General features: G+C 35.7%; 1 protein-coding gene across 1 annotated transcript in view; it reads left to right on the forward strand.

The window, feature by feature from the left end:
- eIF3b (eukaryotic translation initiation factor 3 subunit b) overlaps positions 1-18,164 on the forward strand; it is a 242,628-nt gene that overhangs the window by 44,482 nt on the left and 179,982 nt on the right. The window contains exon 3 of the mRNA XM_090410856.1: positions 7,110-7,229. Coding sequence (XP_090266982.1) covers positions 7,110-7,229 — 120 coding nt within the window. The remainder of the gene's footprint in view (positions 1-7,109; positions 7,230-18,164) is intronic.

An 18,164-nucleotide genomic window follows, 5' to 3' on the forward strand; every position in this document is an offset into this window, starting at 1 on the left:
AAAGTACTGGCACTCTACTAGAATATGACAAATAGTGAGACATGTATTGCATTTTTCACACGTGGGAGGGTCATTAGCCCTTAGTAAATAAGAGTATGTAAAGTGACTGTGACCCATGCAGAGCCTAGTAAGAGCAACTTCCTCTCTTCTCTTTATATGTCAACTAGAATACTTAATTTCAGGCTTTGCTTCTTGCCATAATGATTGCCATTGAGCAATTAGCTTTGATCTTGTAAACTATCTGTAGTCTGTATATGGTACTGTCAAACAGTATGTGGAGAAAGTATGAGCTGATTTAGCAGCTGCATCTGCAGCCTCATTTCCCGTAATTCTAATGGGAAATTCCAATGTGGTTAGAAATCCAGCACAATTATATCAAGCAATACTTAGTCTTTATTTGAGTTGTAAGTCAGCAGTTAGAATTGAAGGAAGTACAGGAAGATGGTTTAATGTTAAATCTGGTGTGAGACAAGGTTGTACATTATCCCCTCTGTTATTCATTATCTATATGGATCACATTATGAAGGAAAGTGGTATATTAAACATAATATCAAAATTGTAGATGTTAATGCCAGCTCTTTGCTTTATGCGGATGATGTTATACTTCTAAATAAATCCGCTACAAGTCTGCAAGATTCTCTGACTAAATGTCAGCATCCAGGAATGCGTTAACAGAGCTAATCTCAGGTGGTATGGTCACTTAAACAGAATGGGCGAGGAAAGATTAGCAAAACAAGTGTTCTCTGCCAGGTTGGCAGCAAAACGACCCAGAGGAAGACCAAGATGTAGGTGGATTGATACGTTACAAAGTGCCTTAGACGATAGAAATATAAGATCTGATAATGTTAGAGTCTTGACAAGTAACAGACTGATTTGGAGGAAAATTGTAGATAGGAAGTTAGTAATGATGTAATTTTTTCATGTAGTACTATCATATCCTGTACACCCCTTGAGGGTACATGGCAGGAATTTGATGATGATGGATACTTGCTTGTGACTGTTCATTGTGATCTGAGTATTAATAAGAACTTTGAACAGTATGATAATAGCTTGACATAAAAGTGTGAATTAAAGATACCAAGAAATTATATACTTGGTTTAATCCTTTATTCAAGTATAAGCAAACAAGGTTTGCACCCTGAAATATTTTCAGGACTGGGGCAACTCATAAAAAGAAGTAATGACTTAGTGATGTGAAGTCATTAGCTTCTTTATACGAGTTGTCCCAGTCCTTAAAATACTTCAGGTGCAAACTTTGTTTGCTTACCCGTAGATAAAGGATTAAACCAAGTATATAATTTCTTGTTATCTTTAATTTATGGTATAACCAAGTGGGAAAACTTCCAATAATAGTATGAATTTATGAAATTTCACAAATGCATGTTATACAAGAAATTCATTGTAGTACATCCATCTTTTGATGTCTTAAGGCATTCACATTATGAATTTAACGTTTTATTCTTAATAGATTTCCTTTTTATAATCAGTTTCCTCAATTTCATCAGGAAATTTTTTAAGGATTAATGCACCATTTCTTTTTTTCTACAACTGTTATCTATTTTCATTGAATAGTATATGTACACGTGCATAAAATTATTATTTTCCCCCTCACTTCTCTGCTTAATTATGTACAAGTTGAAGTGAAATATCACTTATAGCGTCAAAACATTTACGTGACATGATTAAAAATAAGTTAAGAAATCTCTACTTTGGAAATTTAGTTAAATTAAAATTTAATTATTTAATCTGCAAACTGAACTGAATTTTGAATCTTTATTGATTTTTTAAGTGAACTAATAATAGTACTTTGCTTGATTAGTGGATTTACCAGTTGCCTCAGTTATCATAACTAGAACAATTTAATTGTTTCATTTAATTAAAATTTAATTGAACATCCAGTTTTGTGTCTTTGTCATGAATACTTTAAATATTGAAGAACCATAAAAAAGATTGCACATGTACAATAAACTCGCACTGTACCAAACTTGTAGGACCACAAGAAGAGCTTAACATATAGTAAATTTCCTTTAAAATAACACTGTACTTATGAAAATTAGTCAGAGCTTTTGAGGGATATGTAGTTATTTGTTGTACCATAATTTGTATAGTCAGAGTTGACCATTGAGAGTTGGTGCAACTAGTGTAAAATAAAGCTATAAATCTAGAGTAACTCTCTTTACATTTTGTTTTTTTGATTGTCATTGTAATATCTCGCATTATGGGTAACATTATGCCATAAATTGTTTAAATGAAACTATTGCTAAATTTATATTATTTTTAAGGAAATAAAGTCAAAAACAAATAATGCCATTTTAAAAAACTTTCCACACCTCAACAAATTTAAATGCACGAGCCCAACAGCCAAGACTACCCAATTTAGCCCACTAGGGGATGCCATTTAGGACTCGATGCCCGACTTTGATTGCATTTCTTCAACCTCATTGCCCAGTGTTAGTGCCTGTGTGAACATGTCATTGTTTTTTGTGATCCCTGATGATGGCAATATTCATCATCATTATCAGCCATTGTTGATCCACTGCTTGATGAAGGCCTTTCCAAGATTACTCCAAAACTGTCTGTCCATGGCTCTCTTTTCCTATATCACTCCTGCAAATCTGATAATATCATCAATCCACCATGATTTAGGTTGGTGTCGTGGTCGTTTGTCCTCTCATGGAATTCAATCCAGTACTTCTTTTGTCCATTGTTAATCTTGTCTTCTAGCAATATGCCCAGCCCATTGCCACTTCAGATGTTTCACTCTTCCTATGATGTCAGAGACTTTAGTTTGATTTCTTATCCATCTATTCCTTTTTTGATACAGTCTTGTGATACCAAGCATACTTCTTTCCATAATAAATTGTGTTGTTGTTAATTTTTGAATTTCCTTTGCATTCAGTGTCCATGTTTCACAGCCATATGTCAGTATAGGAAGAATACATTGGTTAAAAACTTTTCTCTTCAGGCATAATGGTAGTTGGCTTGTGAATATTGAATGCAATTTTCCAAATGCTTTCCACCCAAGCATCGTGCACCTTTTAATTTTGTCCATGATATTTTGTTCCATTGATATCTGTTGTCCTAAGTACATGTAATGATCTACTTGTTTAATTTTCTCATTATTGATTTTTATTATTTCTGTTTGGACATAGCTATTGAACATAACTTGGGTCTTCTTTAGGTTTATCTTTAAGCCAGCTGTTTTGCTAGCAATTTGGAGTTCATGGATGCGAGTCTGTAATTCATGTGCATTTGAAGTAAAGATAACTATGTCATCTGCAAAGCATAAATGGTTTAAATAGCTTCCATTTATCTTCAAACCTTTCCCTTCCAAATCAAGAAGTTTGAATATTTCTTCTAGGCATGCTGTGAATAATTTTGGTGATATTGTGTCACCCTGTCTTATACCTCTGTATTTCTGCAGTAGAAATGTTTCCATTGAAATGAATTGCTGCTGTGGCATTGGTATATGCTGATTTGATGGTCCGGATGTATGGCTCCTCCACTTGTTGGTTTTGTAATGCTTTAAGTATTGCACAAGTTTTAAGTGAATCAAAGACTCTCATAGTCAATAAAACCAAGACATAGTGGTAACTGATATTCATTACACCGTTCAATAATCTGCTGTACAACTTGAATATGGTCCATTGTATTAAAGCTCCTTCGAAAGCCTTCCTGTTCTTTTGGTTGTGCTAGGTCTAGAGTCACACAAAAGCCTTGAGCTAAGACTTTTGTAAACCACTAATAGTAGACTGAAAGGTCGGTAGTTCGTCAAGTCTTCTACCTCATCTTTTTAATGTATCAGAATTAGGGTAGCCTTCTTCCATGTTCTTGGTATATCACTTTTCTTCAGGCATAAAGTAAATAGTTTTGCTAAGAGTTTGTAGATTATTTCTCCACCTGTTTTTAGAAGTTCAGCTATAACTCCATCCTCACCTGCAGCTTTCCCATTTCCTAAGCTTTGGATGCTCCACATAACTTCTGGTAGAATCTGTGGTACTTCAGCTGTTTCGTAGTTGTCTTCTTCATTTAATTCATCATCCTGATATAATATTGAGTAAAATTCTTCAACTCTTTTTGCTATAGCATATCTATCTCTGGTGATGGTCCCATCTTGTAGTGTGACTGCAACCATCAGTTTGTTGCTGTTCATCAATTGCCGTTTGGCTTTTTTGAGACTACAGTTGTTTACAATTGAATTTTCTTATTTCTTCTGTGATACATTTTCTGATCGTTTTGCACAGTTCAGTGTATTCAATTTTATTCTGTAAGTTAATTGATTGTTTCATTTCTCCTTGTTTCTTCAAAAGCTGTTTTGTCTCTCCAGAAATTTTGTCTTGTTTCTGTTCTGTGGTACCAGCTATTTCAAGTGAGCACTGTGAAAAGTTTTGGGTGATAATCTGATAGATTAGCATCGTCATCTATAATAAGATGTTTAAATATATTGTTTAGTTCATGTTGGAATATATCTTTTTTAATGTTGAGTTTGTGTACATCTGTTTTGCTTTGATCTTTGAAACATTTTTCTTCTTTCTTTTTGGCAGTTTATTTGGATTTTACTGTGTACCATACGATGGTCACTTCCAGTGTTGAAGATGTTTATAACAGAGCAGTCTTCAAAGATGGTTTTCTTATTGCTGAGGATAAAGCCAATTTCACTAGTTTTTCCATTTAGACTCTTCCATGTCCACTTTCTATGTGTTTTTTCCTTGAAAAAGGAATTTGTGAGATACAGGTTTTCTTTTTTTGCAAATTCTATTAACCTTGCTCCTCTGTCATCTCTTATGCCATCTCCAAAATTTTCCATTAAGCTTTCATCTGAATGTTGTGTACCAATTCTAGCATTAAAATCTCCCATTACAATTCTGAAATGATGTTTTCCTTTATTATAGAGTTGGGATACATCATGATAGAAGGCTTCGATTTCTTTGTCAGTATGACTTATTGTTGGTGCATAGACTTGGATGATCTTAAGAGTGTATCTTTTTGAGATTTGAACAATACTTGCTATTCAATTGGATATACTGTTAAATTCTATTATGTTGTTCTTCAGTTTTTTTTGTTGATCAAGAATTCAACTCCACTGATTCTTTCCTTATCTTGGCCTCTATAATATAGTATGTCTCCGTTTTTTAATTGAAGAATTTCTTCACCATTACGCCTAACTTCACACAGTCCAAGAATGTCCCATTTTAGTCGCTTTAGCTCTTCGAGTAGTTCAGTTAGCCATGCTTCACTGCTCAGAGTCCTACAGTTTAATGTTCCAAGGTCTAGTTTCCAATGGCAACATGATCTGGTTACCTGGGGATTCTTAGCACCACCTACTTTCATGTTTAACTGCCTGCTGCCATAGGTGGTAACAATCCAGCCTCTGGGGAATGAGGGCCATTTTATGTCTGTCGGATTCATCTTGGAAGATTAGGCCATAAATTCACCATGCTGGCCCGGTGTAGGTTGGTGAATAGCAATATTTTCACATGGATCGTAATTCCCAAACCACTGGCTGTTTATTCAATATATTCAGAGCTGTCCTGATATCCAATGGATGATAGTCAGGGTTTCCTCCATCTGCCACTTAGGGATTGTGCTTGGTAGCCCGTGGGAGTCCTGAGGATGGCAATATTACATTGATCAAATTAAAAAAAATAAATTTTTTTTTAAACTGATATTTATTATGTTATTTCCTGAAAAATAATAGTTATAATACCGATTTCAGTTTAGCTTTTTATATATTCAAAGCTTATAATGCTGGTGCAGTATATCAATATTTGCATAATTACCATGTTCTCATATCTTACTGAGATATGCGAGTTTATTCCTAAAGGTGTGGTAGTTACCATCTCTGCTCTCCAGTCATTGGGCTAGTTTTAATAAATCCAGCAGTGGGATGGTTATTTGTGAATACTTTTCAGATTGCAGATGGATTTTATTGTCTAAATGTCATCACTGTGATTCTTATTGAAGGCTTGAAGTGATTTGAAAAGTTCATTCATGTTTTTTGGATTTAATTTATCTAATTTTTAACCCATACATGATGCTGGCATTCTATAGGTTAGCAATCTTTTGTGCATGGGGGTTCACATTAGAAAGTGTTAGAAAAGAGTAGGGAGAGGAATGCAGTAAAGTTGTTCAGATATCTATTGAAAAATATGTATATGGTTGTAGCGGAGGGAGAAAAGTCATATCTATTCTCACTGCTAATATCATTCAGGATATTTATTTCCAAGAAATAAATATGCCTGGGAAAATGCTTATCGAGAACCTTGCACTAGAATGTTTCTCTCTCTCTCTCTCTCTCTCTCTCTCTGTTCTTTAATCATAGGTTTGCTATAGTTGCATCTCTTGTCATTTTAATACTTAGCAAACCTCTTATTATTAGTAGTAATCTTTAGCAATAATTACATATTTTTCATTGTAAGAAGATTTTTGTTACTACTTCATTTATCTCTTTATTACCAGAGATGTTTAGAACACTGAAAGGTTATTATGATGAATGCTCTTTCAAGGACTTGTCTGTGGGGGGAACCCATGTAGGTACTCATACATAAATACCTATTACCTCTTCTTGAACCCATTTATTGAAGATGCATATGCAGCATATAACAGTAGTTCATTCCACACACACACACACATACACACACACACACACACACTACAAGAAAAATCTGAACATCATGCTACTTACCAACACCTTGGAATAATTCCAACTACCTCTTCCAACCATAAGCTGCAAAATCTCACTTGTGTCAATATTGTAAATCACCCTTACTAACTTAGTAAGGAAAGGAGATATGGCAAACATGTCTCCATTCCTCCAGCTATTTTCTCAAACTTTGAAGATGACACTCCTTCAAACTTTTCATATGTACAATTCTATAGGCCACTTGTCATTGTGGTTATTGCTGCTGAATCTTTTCAACTGTTTCCCCATCTCTTTTGAACCCAGATTGGCATATTTGTTCACTAAGATATTTTTATTTCCCAGGAAGGGAAGATAACCTGAATTAGCCACTTTCTATTACTTTAGGGAAGATATTGTATGCATATACATTTATATATTCTAATAACTTTCAAAATTAATGATGTTGAACTTTTTTTTGTATTTCTAGATATCTTTTCCTTGAGTATTCTTCGCCAGAAAATGCTTTAGAAGCTGTAAAAATGACACATGGATATAGATTAGACAAACAGCATGTATTTTCTGTTAATTTGTTTACTGACTTTGATAAGTAAGTATTTACAAAACTGTAGTTTGTTACCCAACACTAAAATATAAGTTTATGTAGTTTATGCTGATTTTTTGTTTTCATTTATGTTCACAGATGATGCACCTACAAAATGTCATGAATGATAATAGTTATTATCTATATTATCTTTCACCATTTAGTGGAATGATAACATAGGCATATAAACTTTTTGTATGTGTTTATTGCACAATATAAGCACCATTTACTAATTTTCATACATCAGCTTTTTATGTTAATATATAGTTGATTCTCATTATAGAGAACTCGTGGAATTTGCAGCAGTAGTTTTAGTGCGAGTTAGCTATAGTGAATTTTCTTTATCATTAGGCCTACAGGATTATAGTAGAACTTTTCAGTAGTTTGTTTGAATGATGAATTTATTATAATGGTGTTTGCTATAGTTGAGTCACCTGTTTTTAGCTTCATTTCACTTTTTCTGTGGTTGGGCTATTGTTTTCACTCTTCTGATCCAAACATTTGTTCCAGTTGAAATAACTTGTCCATTCCATACAAATTTGTACCTGTTAATTTGTTACATCAAAAATTGTCAAAGTAGTTCATGAAAAACACTGCACATGCACTCTACTTGGCTTGTAATTAAATCCTCAACTATTCACTTTACATATGTAGAAGCTGCAAAAAGCTGGGAGAGGAGATTGCCAAAGTCAAATCTGAATTAAAGTGAATTTCCTACTTATGGTTATTTATATTCAAATGGTATTACTGCCCTTCTGATCTTTAGCTAAGGTAATTAAGTATCAGCTTCTTCCCTCATGTGCTCCTCCTAATTGTGCCACTGCATCATCACCCAGAACAAAAGCTGACCTGTTGACATACTTTTTCAACTCCTTATTAATGATAAATTGCCTCTTACCAAAAATAACATATCCCATGCTATCTCCTCCACATGGGGCACCTATTCTTGGTGGAGGGGACTCTGTGTTGATAGTATTGACCCTTTTCATTCTACCTCTTTTTCTGTACTTCTCATATTTTTCACTACTTCACCTGAATTCTTTCTTGTTTGCCATGGGATGTAAATAGACATTCAGAAAGGAGGATGTAGTTTGTATGGCAGGGGGTTTTGGATGACCTGGCCAAGATCAATTAGCAAGTGAGCTTGCTTGAAAGGATCAGTAGTGTTGCAGTAGGTCTGCTTCCCTATGGTCAGTGGAAAGAGAGCTCAGGGCTTGTTGCAGTGCATAAAGTGTTCAGAATAATCCCTACATTTACTCAGAAGTAATGTCAGGGTTACTCCAGACACTATATGCACTTCATTTGATGACAGAAATAAGAAACAAAAACATCTGACTCACTTATAAATATAATATTGTTTCTCATCGTGCAACAGGTGAAAACCCAATAGAGAAAATATCATATTTGCCGGCGAAGGTTGGTCGATTGGTAGAGCCTCTGCTACTAATGGCTCAGTTAAGTAAGTTTGAGCGCGGTTAGTTTGGTCCCCATCGAACGAAGGGGACCAATCGTTCGATGCTGTCGGCACACTCTCCCTCGATGAGTCTTTGGACTCCCTGGAGGTGTCAAAATAATAATAATAATAATAATAATATTTCATTATTCAAACAGGTTTAGATGGATTGGCAAAATCTTCCAAAATAGTTAAAAAAAAAAAAAAAAAAAAAAAAAAAAAAAACTATATTCCAGTGAAACTTCAGTCATTTCTCCTACTGATGCTGCAATCAACATTAGTTGGGGGGATGCCAATAACAACCTTATAAAACACAACTTTTCTAGAGGCATGATATGAGAATGAGATCTCCTTGATGTTCCAAATGGGGAAATATGTTCATAGTAAAAGATCAAGGAATGACTGGTATGAGGCTTATCTGAAATGTAGGAAAGGTTAGTGGTTCTGACCATGAATATCATTTTTATTTTTTTATGCACCCACACCTCTGACATCAGTAAAAGTAGGATATTTTCATCCTTTTAGACTACATTCCTAATCCACTAAGATGCTTTAAATGTTAGAAATATGGGCATGCGTATGCTTCGTGTTATGCTCTACTATCTTGCCCAGTGTGGTGGTAAAAGCATGATAATAGATAATATATATCCTGCAAAGAAAGCTAAATGTGTCAACTGTAAGGGAGACTATTCAGTCTCCTGTGCATACCCAACAGAAATGATTAAAAAGAGATACAAAAGATAAAATTTGATTAAAATATCCCATATGAAGATGCAAGGAAGAAGCCATCACAACATGTGTTCTGAAATCCTTGTATGCTGAGAGGATGACATGAAAATAATTTCATAGCCTATTATGGTTTTACTCTATGCAACAACTCTTGACATGATCCTGCTGAATGGAAATCTGCTTGTTAAGAAAATTATGGCATTACTGAAAGAAAAACTACTGGATACCTCCACAGAAAGAACGGATACTTCCATATCCACTGAAGTAATCCAGACATAACAGATGATAATGTATTGAACATTTTTCCAGAGGAAGAGATGTACACTGGATTGGCCTTTCATTCCCAAAATAGTTGACAAACACAAGCCAGACAAAGATAGATCATCAGTCTCTCAGAAATTTTGTAAGTCTGCCAAGCCGAAAGAATATGGAAATTAATGTAACTGTTATGGATTCTCCCGGCATATCAAGCTTCTTCTGCAGAAGCAAACAAATCTGTTTGTCTGCAGAGACATATTTAAAACCATATGAGGACTCCACCTTAAGCCATTTCACTATTTTCATAAGGACAGAACTGGAGATGGACCTACTCATGGAGGAGTGGCTATTCTAGTGGGCAACCATAAAGCTTTTTTGGCATTCCAGCTTAACACTGCTCTGGAATGGTAGCAATTCACCTTTCATCAGTGCTATTTCTTATTACAGATTGTTCCATTTATTCATCACCAGATTCCATGTTAAATCAGATCAACCTCGATAATCTTACATTGCAGCTCCCTCACCTTAGTGCTAATGCGAATGAGTGACCATATTGTTGAGCATATGCTTGACAGTAGCAGCCTTTTTCCTTAATAGACAAACTGCTTCTTTCATATGCCTTCCTGGTTGTATTCTGCAGTAGATCTTACAATCTGCTTCGCTGCTGTTCTTCCACTGTTCATGTGGTATGCTGAAAAGAACATAAATGGAAGTGATGATGTGCACTATATCCTCACAGGAACCATATTTTCCTATATGGATGCCCATGTGGAAAATTTTCCTTTTGCTATTTTGGCTAAATGCTGAAGCATTTAGCCAAACATCTGTCAATGCAGGGGTGTAACAGATTGTATTTTCCAGGCTGCAACAACTGGACTTCCAAAAACATCATCTCAATTTCCAAATATCAAGGAACCCTAAATGCCAAACAGTCAGTAAAGACAGCATTGGATTATATTTTGAAGATGCCCTACAGCTTCATATCTCATAGCTTTTAATCACATTAAAATCAAAGCTTTTTATGTTAGAAGTCAGAGTCATAAACAGTAACAGATGCACTTTACACCATTATCAATTTTGCAACCAGTGCAAAAATTGTATAGGATTGAAAAATGTGAAGGGTAGATATGGAATACACCATGCACCATTCACCTGCTCTGGAACATAATGGATATGTGGTTGCTGAATCCAATGCATTTGCAAACACGGGGGGGAATTGCTAGAATCTCATCAACATCTTTGTATCCTTGTGAATTTGGTATACACCCTCTGTCCAAAAAGAAACCGAACTTTTCGAAAATAGAAGAAACTAGTGATGCGCCTGTTGTTGTTGAAAGCGGCAACCTTCATTAGTGTTGTATCAACTGTTTGACATTTGTTTCATTAGAAGCCAAGTTATAGTGGCAAGAGTGACAGTGTGTTTTGACGAATGCTCTGAAAATGAGTTTCAAACAGAGAGCTGTGATTGACTTTTGTGTTAAACTTGGTATAAGTTTTACCAAAATGCATCAAATGCTTCAAAAAGCATACGGTGATGAATGTTTATCCCGTACTCAAGTTTACGAGTGGTTTAATCAATTTCAAAGTGATCGTGAGACACTTGAAGATGATGAAAAGTCAGGCCGTCCAAAAACTGGACCAAGCGAAGTTAACATCCAAAAGGTGCATGATTTTATCAAAGAAAACCCGAAATCGTCTGTGAGATTGATTGAAGATGAATTGGGGATTCCAAAATCAACTGTGACAACATTTTGACCAAGAGTTTGGGCCTTTGTAAATTGAATTCACAATTTGTTTCCCACAAGTTGACCTACGACCAAAAAATATACCAAATTGAACACTGCAAGGACCTCATTAAAACCACTCGTAAGGACTCATGACTCCTAACGGCACCTTCTTTAATTTCTTTTCTCTGCCCCTTACTTGATTCGACTTCACCGACCAATTAGGGTGGCATTTTTCTGCCAAACATCCTTTGGTCGGCCTTCCTTGAAACGATCGTTACCGGTGACGAAATGTGATGTTTTGAGTATGAGCCCGAAACAAAGCGCTAGAGTGCCGAGTGGAGACCACCAGAAGAGGGGGCATCTGAAAAAAAAAAAAAAGGTGCTTGGAGAAGTCAAAAGTAAAGACAATGCTGATTTGTTTCTATGATTCCAAGGGCATTATCCACAAAGAATTTCTTCCGCCTGGCCAAACGGTCAGTGGTGAGTTTTATGTCGAAGTTTTGAAGTGATTTCTAGTGAGAATTCGTCGTTTGTGGCATGAATATCGTGCTGCTCGACCATACGTCAAAACACACTGTTATTCTTGGCACTATAACTCGACTTCTAATGAAACAAATGTCACAAACAGTTGACACAACACTAATAAAGGTTGCCGCTTTCGACAACAAAAAGATACAACAGGTGGCGCCACTAGTTTCTTCTATTTTCGAAAAGTTCGGTTTCTTTTTGGACAGCGGGTGTAGCGAAATCTTCGTATGTTGATGTTTTCAATAAGAGAAACAGTGACTCAACTTTTCTACATGGACTACTCTTACAATTAGTCATTCATTGTGGTGCTAAAAAGAGTATTTTTTTTCCCCATTTCATTTAAATAATTTAAGATATGCAGGTGATACAACCCTCATAGTAAAAATTAAGATCTGGAGCGATTGATTCTATTGGTTAAGAAGGAAAGCAACAAAGCTGGGCTTAATTTAAACACTGACAGAACATAAGCAGTTTAGATGAATTTATGATTGAGGGAGATAAAATAGAGATTGTTGAAAGGTATAGCTTACTAGGGTTCAGAAGAAATTATGCCAAATGTGATGTTGAAATTAAACAGATAGCCATGAGGATTAAAAAAGCTTTGTTAAACCTGACAAAAATTATGAAAGATAGAGGTATGAGGAAGGCATGAAAGTTAGAATTATCAAAGCAGTGGTGTTTCTGGTAGTGATATATGAATGTAAAAGCTAGATTATTAAGAAGAAAGACAGAATGTGAATTCATTTATTTGAATTAGGGATGTGGAGGAGACTTAAGAATCCCATGGAATGCAAGAATGAATAATAAGCTTTTAGAGAATATAAAGACAGAATGCTCTTTGGAGGTAATGATTGCTAAACAGAAGTTAATGTACTTTGGACATATGCGAGTAGATGAATCGTTAGAAAAGGAAGTTATGTTGAAGAAGATGCTGAAAGAAAGACAGAATCCTGAGAGCTTTTGTTTGCAAGATCAAGAGTTGAAAACAACTGGATGCCACATAACAATAACAGTGCACTGGGGCCCCAATAACATCCATTATGAGATGATAAAATACATCTCACCGTTTTCTGTCTCCTTCTCTTACTATACAACACAATGCTTATTGTGGGATGGGTGGGTTCTGAATTCATGGAATAAGGCAATTGTCATTGCATTCCTAAAATCATGACCAAAACAAACTATTTCTGACCTATTGTTTTGACTGACTGTCTTTGTAAGATACTGGAAATGGTAAATGCCAGTCTTCTCTGGTATTTAGAAAGCAATTGTATCCTTTTGCTCTGTTCCCCCCCCTCCCCCCAAGTCTTTTGTAAACAGAGTTCAACATCTGTTCCTGCTAGAATTATCTATACGAGATGTATTCCTGAAACATGAACATCTGGGTTTGTTTTCTTTGATATGGAAAAAGATTATGACATAGCCTGGAGATATGGTATATTGAAAGATTCACATATCTATTAAAAACTTTTTCTTTAGTCAAATGATCCAAATCTGAGTGGGAAGCACATTATCCCAACTTCATCACCAAGAAGAGGGTGTTCTTCAAGGCTTTTAATTGTGGCACTGCCAAAGTAAACTCAATCACTGAATGACTCCTTCCAGTAGTAGGCAGTGCTTTATTTGCTGATGACCTCAGAGTTCACTTTTATTCTTGTAATATGAAAGGTACTGAAAGATAACTTTAAGCGGTTGATCATATCTATTCATGGGCTCTTCTGTCAAAAATGCACTCTTCAGAAACCAAACCCAAAATTGAGAATGAGACAAACTATTATTCCAGTAGGAACAGAAGTGAAGTTATTAGGAGTTGCTTTTGGTAATACAAGCTCGTGTGTTTTACACACATTCATCAACTAAGAGAAAGATGCTGGAGATTATAAATTATATATTTAGTTTAATCCTTTATCCAAATGTAAGCAAACAGAGTTTGTGCCTGAAGTATCTTTAGGACTGAGGCAACTCGTGACAAAGGTGGAGTAAGTTCTCATCACTTTCCTTAGTGCCCCATAATGCAAAGTACATCTCCTTGCGGATATATATAATACTATGCATTATGGGAAGGGTCACTACCCAGACCGGTTTCGACCTTTATTGAGTTGCCCTAGTCCTGAAGATACTTCAGGCATGAACTTTGTTTGCTTACACTTGGATAAAGGATTTAACTAAATATATAATTTATAGTCTAACCAAGTACGAAAAAACTTCCAACATCTTTCTCTAATCCAGAGTAAGTTAATTATAAGGTGTGACACTTTCTGGCATATGGAAATATGAGTTCTGTATTGCTTCAACCTTGGTATCACCTCTGGGTCTGGCTCCCACTGAAGAGACCTCAATAAAGGTCGAAATCGGTCTGGGTAGTGACCCTTCCCATAATGCATAGCATTATACATGAAAGCAAAGAGATATGCTTTACATTATGGGATACTAAGGAAAGTGATGAGAACTTACTCCACCTTTGCCACGAATTGCCCCAGTCCTGAAGATACTTCAGGGGCAAACTTTGGTTGCTTACACTTGGATAAAAGATTAAACTAAATATATAATTTATAGTCTAACCAAGTGGGGGAAAACTTCCAAGATGCTAGAGAGTATTGAATGGGATTCATATCGATGTCCTTCACTTCACCTTTATTGTGCACTTGTTCACCCAAAAGCTTGATTATGTATCTCATTCCTATGTTTCCTCAAGGGAGAGTATCTTTCTGTGATTATCCACCATTAGTTTATATGGATAACTCCTGGTGCATTTCACACATCATCCATTTTAAACTCTGAATTTATGTTGAGGCAAATGAACCTGCTCTGTTGCTTCCACTGAAACAGTTGTACTATGCCCTAAAAATAGTCTTTTTCCTAAGCATCCTACATTGATTAGAATTTTTATTTTATTTTTTTCTGTACCTTTTTGGAAGTTCAATATTGCACACATACTCATCTGTTTTGGTATGTATGTCAAAGAGATTATGCAAACTTTTGGTAAATGCTGATAACATTGCTTGTGCTAAACTGATGGTATTCCTGACCATCTTGTCTCCAGTCATAATTCAATCAAAAGTAGTAAGTATATTGTTATTTAGCTTGTGCACATAAAACTGCTGTCAAAAATGTATGACACACACATACATACAGACTCGTGTTCTTTATAGGCTATCTCATCTGTTGTGTGTGATCCACATCCAGTGCTTCATGATGCTCTGCAGGTATTTTATCTCATGAAAATCCCACTTCATTTTGATGGTTGATTATCCTGGATATGCAGCTGCCATACTTTTTTTCAGTTTTTCAATTTCCTATACAAACTAGACATTTAATAAAAGTATAGTTAATCAGTCAGTTGTCATTTTCCAGGCAGGAAGCACTAACAAATAAATTGCATAATATTTAATTTTGAAATTAAGCATTGACAGTCAATTCTATGTAGAAACAAAAGAGATTGCTGGGCTTCATATATGTTATAGTCATCGTACACATTCTAATTGAGTACTGATGAGCTATGTGTGAACAGCGTTACATTTATGCATATGATATATGTATAAAGTTCCTAGTGCCTGCATTTAAGCCTACTTTGGTGACTGCTAGATCCATTAACATCTGCTTCGATATCACAAAAATTATATCCACAATCATCTGTAATGCAAGTTGAGATTGGTAGACCATGATTTTGATACTACTCCCTTACACAGGATAAATGGAAGAAGACCTTAGGTTTATGTAGAAGTCATTGTGGGTCTGAATAATTTTCTTAAGATACTTTATTTGCATTTCTGTTGAATTTCTGCTCAGGATATGGACAGGTTATTACTAACACAATGTTTCAACATAAAAATGTGCACAAATTCACATGGAGAGAAGAGACAAGGAATAAGAAAAGTCTCATTGACTATGTTATTGTTGATAGTGATGTTTTCTCCCTGGTGCAGGACACCAGAGTGTGCAGAGGATTTGAAATTGGAAGTGATCACTTTTTAGTCTTGAGCAAGATAAAATTGAATTTCATATTGAAAAGAATAACATGCATGAAAGTTTTAAAGCGAATAAAAGTTGAGCAGCTCTCAGATGTGAACTGTAGACTAAAATACACAAAGATTATTGAAGAAAAAATGAAAGGGTTTGAGAACAGGAACCAAACCTTGGAGATTCACTGGCAAGCCTTGAAGAAAACCCTGATTGATTCAGCCAGAGAAGCATGTGGTGAGGTTGTCTGCAAGGATAGAAAAATCAGAACTCCATGGTGGTCACAGGAAGTTAAAGAGATAGTGAAGGAAAAGAAGAAAGCATATCAAAAGTTACTGGCAAATAAGTCAAGTTGTACTCTTAGAGAATAAAGAGACAAAGGCAAGAAAGCTAAATACTGTATAAAACTAGTTAAACAAAAGGCATGGGAAGACTTTGGTAAGAACATAGAAAATAAATATCAAGAAGGTGACAAAATATTCTGGAAAAAGCTCAGAAATGGAGGAAAGAGTGCTGTTAAAGGAATTAGAGATGATAAAGGTGACATGAAAACTGGTGAAAAAGATATCCTTGATGTATGGAGTAATTATTTCAAAAAATTGCTAAACAAACAATCAGTGACAGCACAGTGGTAAAAAAACACTGACCATGCATTGCAATCAGGAATATATATCCATGCTTGAAGTAGAAAAAGCAATCAAAAGCCTGAAAATGTGGAAAGGTAGCGGGAGTAGATAATATTCGACAAGAAATGCTCAAGTATTATTATTATTATGTGGCACCTCCAAGAAGTCCAAAGACTCATCGAGGAAGGTCACCTACTCTACAACTCTGTCTCCACCTAGTTCTCCATCTACAATGAACCACAACCACCACCATCATCATCATTTACACCAATGCCACCTACAGCCTACCACCACCTATAGTATTTTCACAGACAATCGGTGCCCATGGCAGGATTCGAACCTGCATCCTTTTGGCTGGAGAGTGGACAGTATGGTGGTATAAAAGTCTTACAATGGCTGCACTGCATAGTTCAGAAGGCCTGGACAGAGGGACGAATTCCAAATGATTGGAGTAGAGCTCTCATAATACCCATATATAAAAAGAGAAATAAAACCGAATGTGAGCGTCACAGAGGTATTTCCCTGCTGAGTGTTCCTGGTAAAATTTATGCAAATATACTTGAGAAATTGGTTGCTTAAGGGTCAAAGATATATAACTGAGAGGAGACCTCCACATAGCCTTTAAAGGAATGCGAAGAACCGATCAGAAACCCTGATTGGTTCTTCGATGTTCAATCCTCACCTTTTCATGGTGCACCCTGTTAGGCATCTACCTGGATACTGAACGAAAGAGGATGGGCTGGCAATTTGGGATTTAGCTGAACAAATTGTATTCTTATTGACTTAAATCAAAATAAAAAAAAAAATGATGGTACAACATGACAGAATTTCATGCCAGCTGGGGGTGTCGCCCGGTTAAACAAAGCTCGGTTAAATAATCTTTCTTGCATTGTTTTCGCCAGGGCAAACAGTGAAAAGTCAGCCTACTGGAACAAATCCTAAAACTCACTCCTACACTCCATCACCAGAGTTCAAGATCAGCACTATCAATATAAGAACCCTGAATGGCAAAAAAAAGGAGCTAGCTGAGGAATTGGATAAGTACCAGATCAACATAATTGGGATGACTGAAACAAAAAAGGCAAAAACTGATTAGATCTTTCTGAGCAATAAATACAAATTGTTATATTCTGGCAATAACAATCAAGGAAAAGGAGTAACCATAGTATTCAACACAAAATACGAGGCTAATCTTCTTGAATGGCAGGCAGTCTCAAATAGAGTGATGTGGGCAAATATGAGAATGGCGACTCGACAGTGAGACTTATTTGTGCCTATGGTCCCACAGAAGGTTCTACTAAGTTAGAAGTGGAGGAATTTTTGACATTTTAGATAAAGCAACTGACACAATGAAAAAGGAAAAGTTGGTGTTTGTTGAGGGTCTAAATATCAGAGTAAGAAATTATTGTGAGACATAGAAAAATATTTTGGAAAAATTTGGAGAAAAGAGCAAAGCTAATAATAATGGCAAATACCTGTTGGATTTCTGCTCAGGACATGGACTGCATGTTCCAACATAAAAATGTGCACAAATTCACATGGAGAGATGAGGCAAGGAATAAGAAAAGTCTCATTGACTATGTTATTGTTGATAGTGATGTTTTCTCCCTGGTGCAGGACACCAGAGTGTACAGAGGATTTGAAATTGGAAGTGATCACC

The sequence above is a fragment of the Typopeltis vanoorti genome, chromosome 21 (genome assembly GCF_054136105.1).
Source record: "Typopeltis vanoorti isolate ZY-2024b chromosome 21, IOZ_Tvanoo_1.0, whole genome shotgun sequence".
Classification (NCBI taxonomy): domain Eukaryota; kingdom Metazoa; phylum Arthropoda; class Arachnida; order Uropygi; family Thelyphonidae; genus Typopeltis; species Typopeltis vanoorti.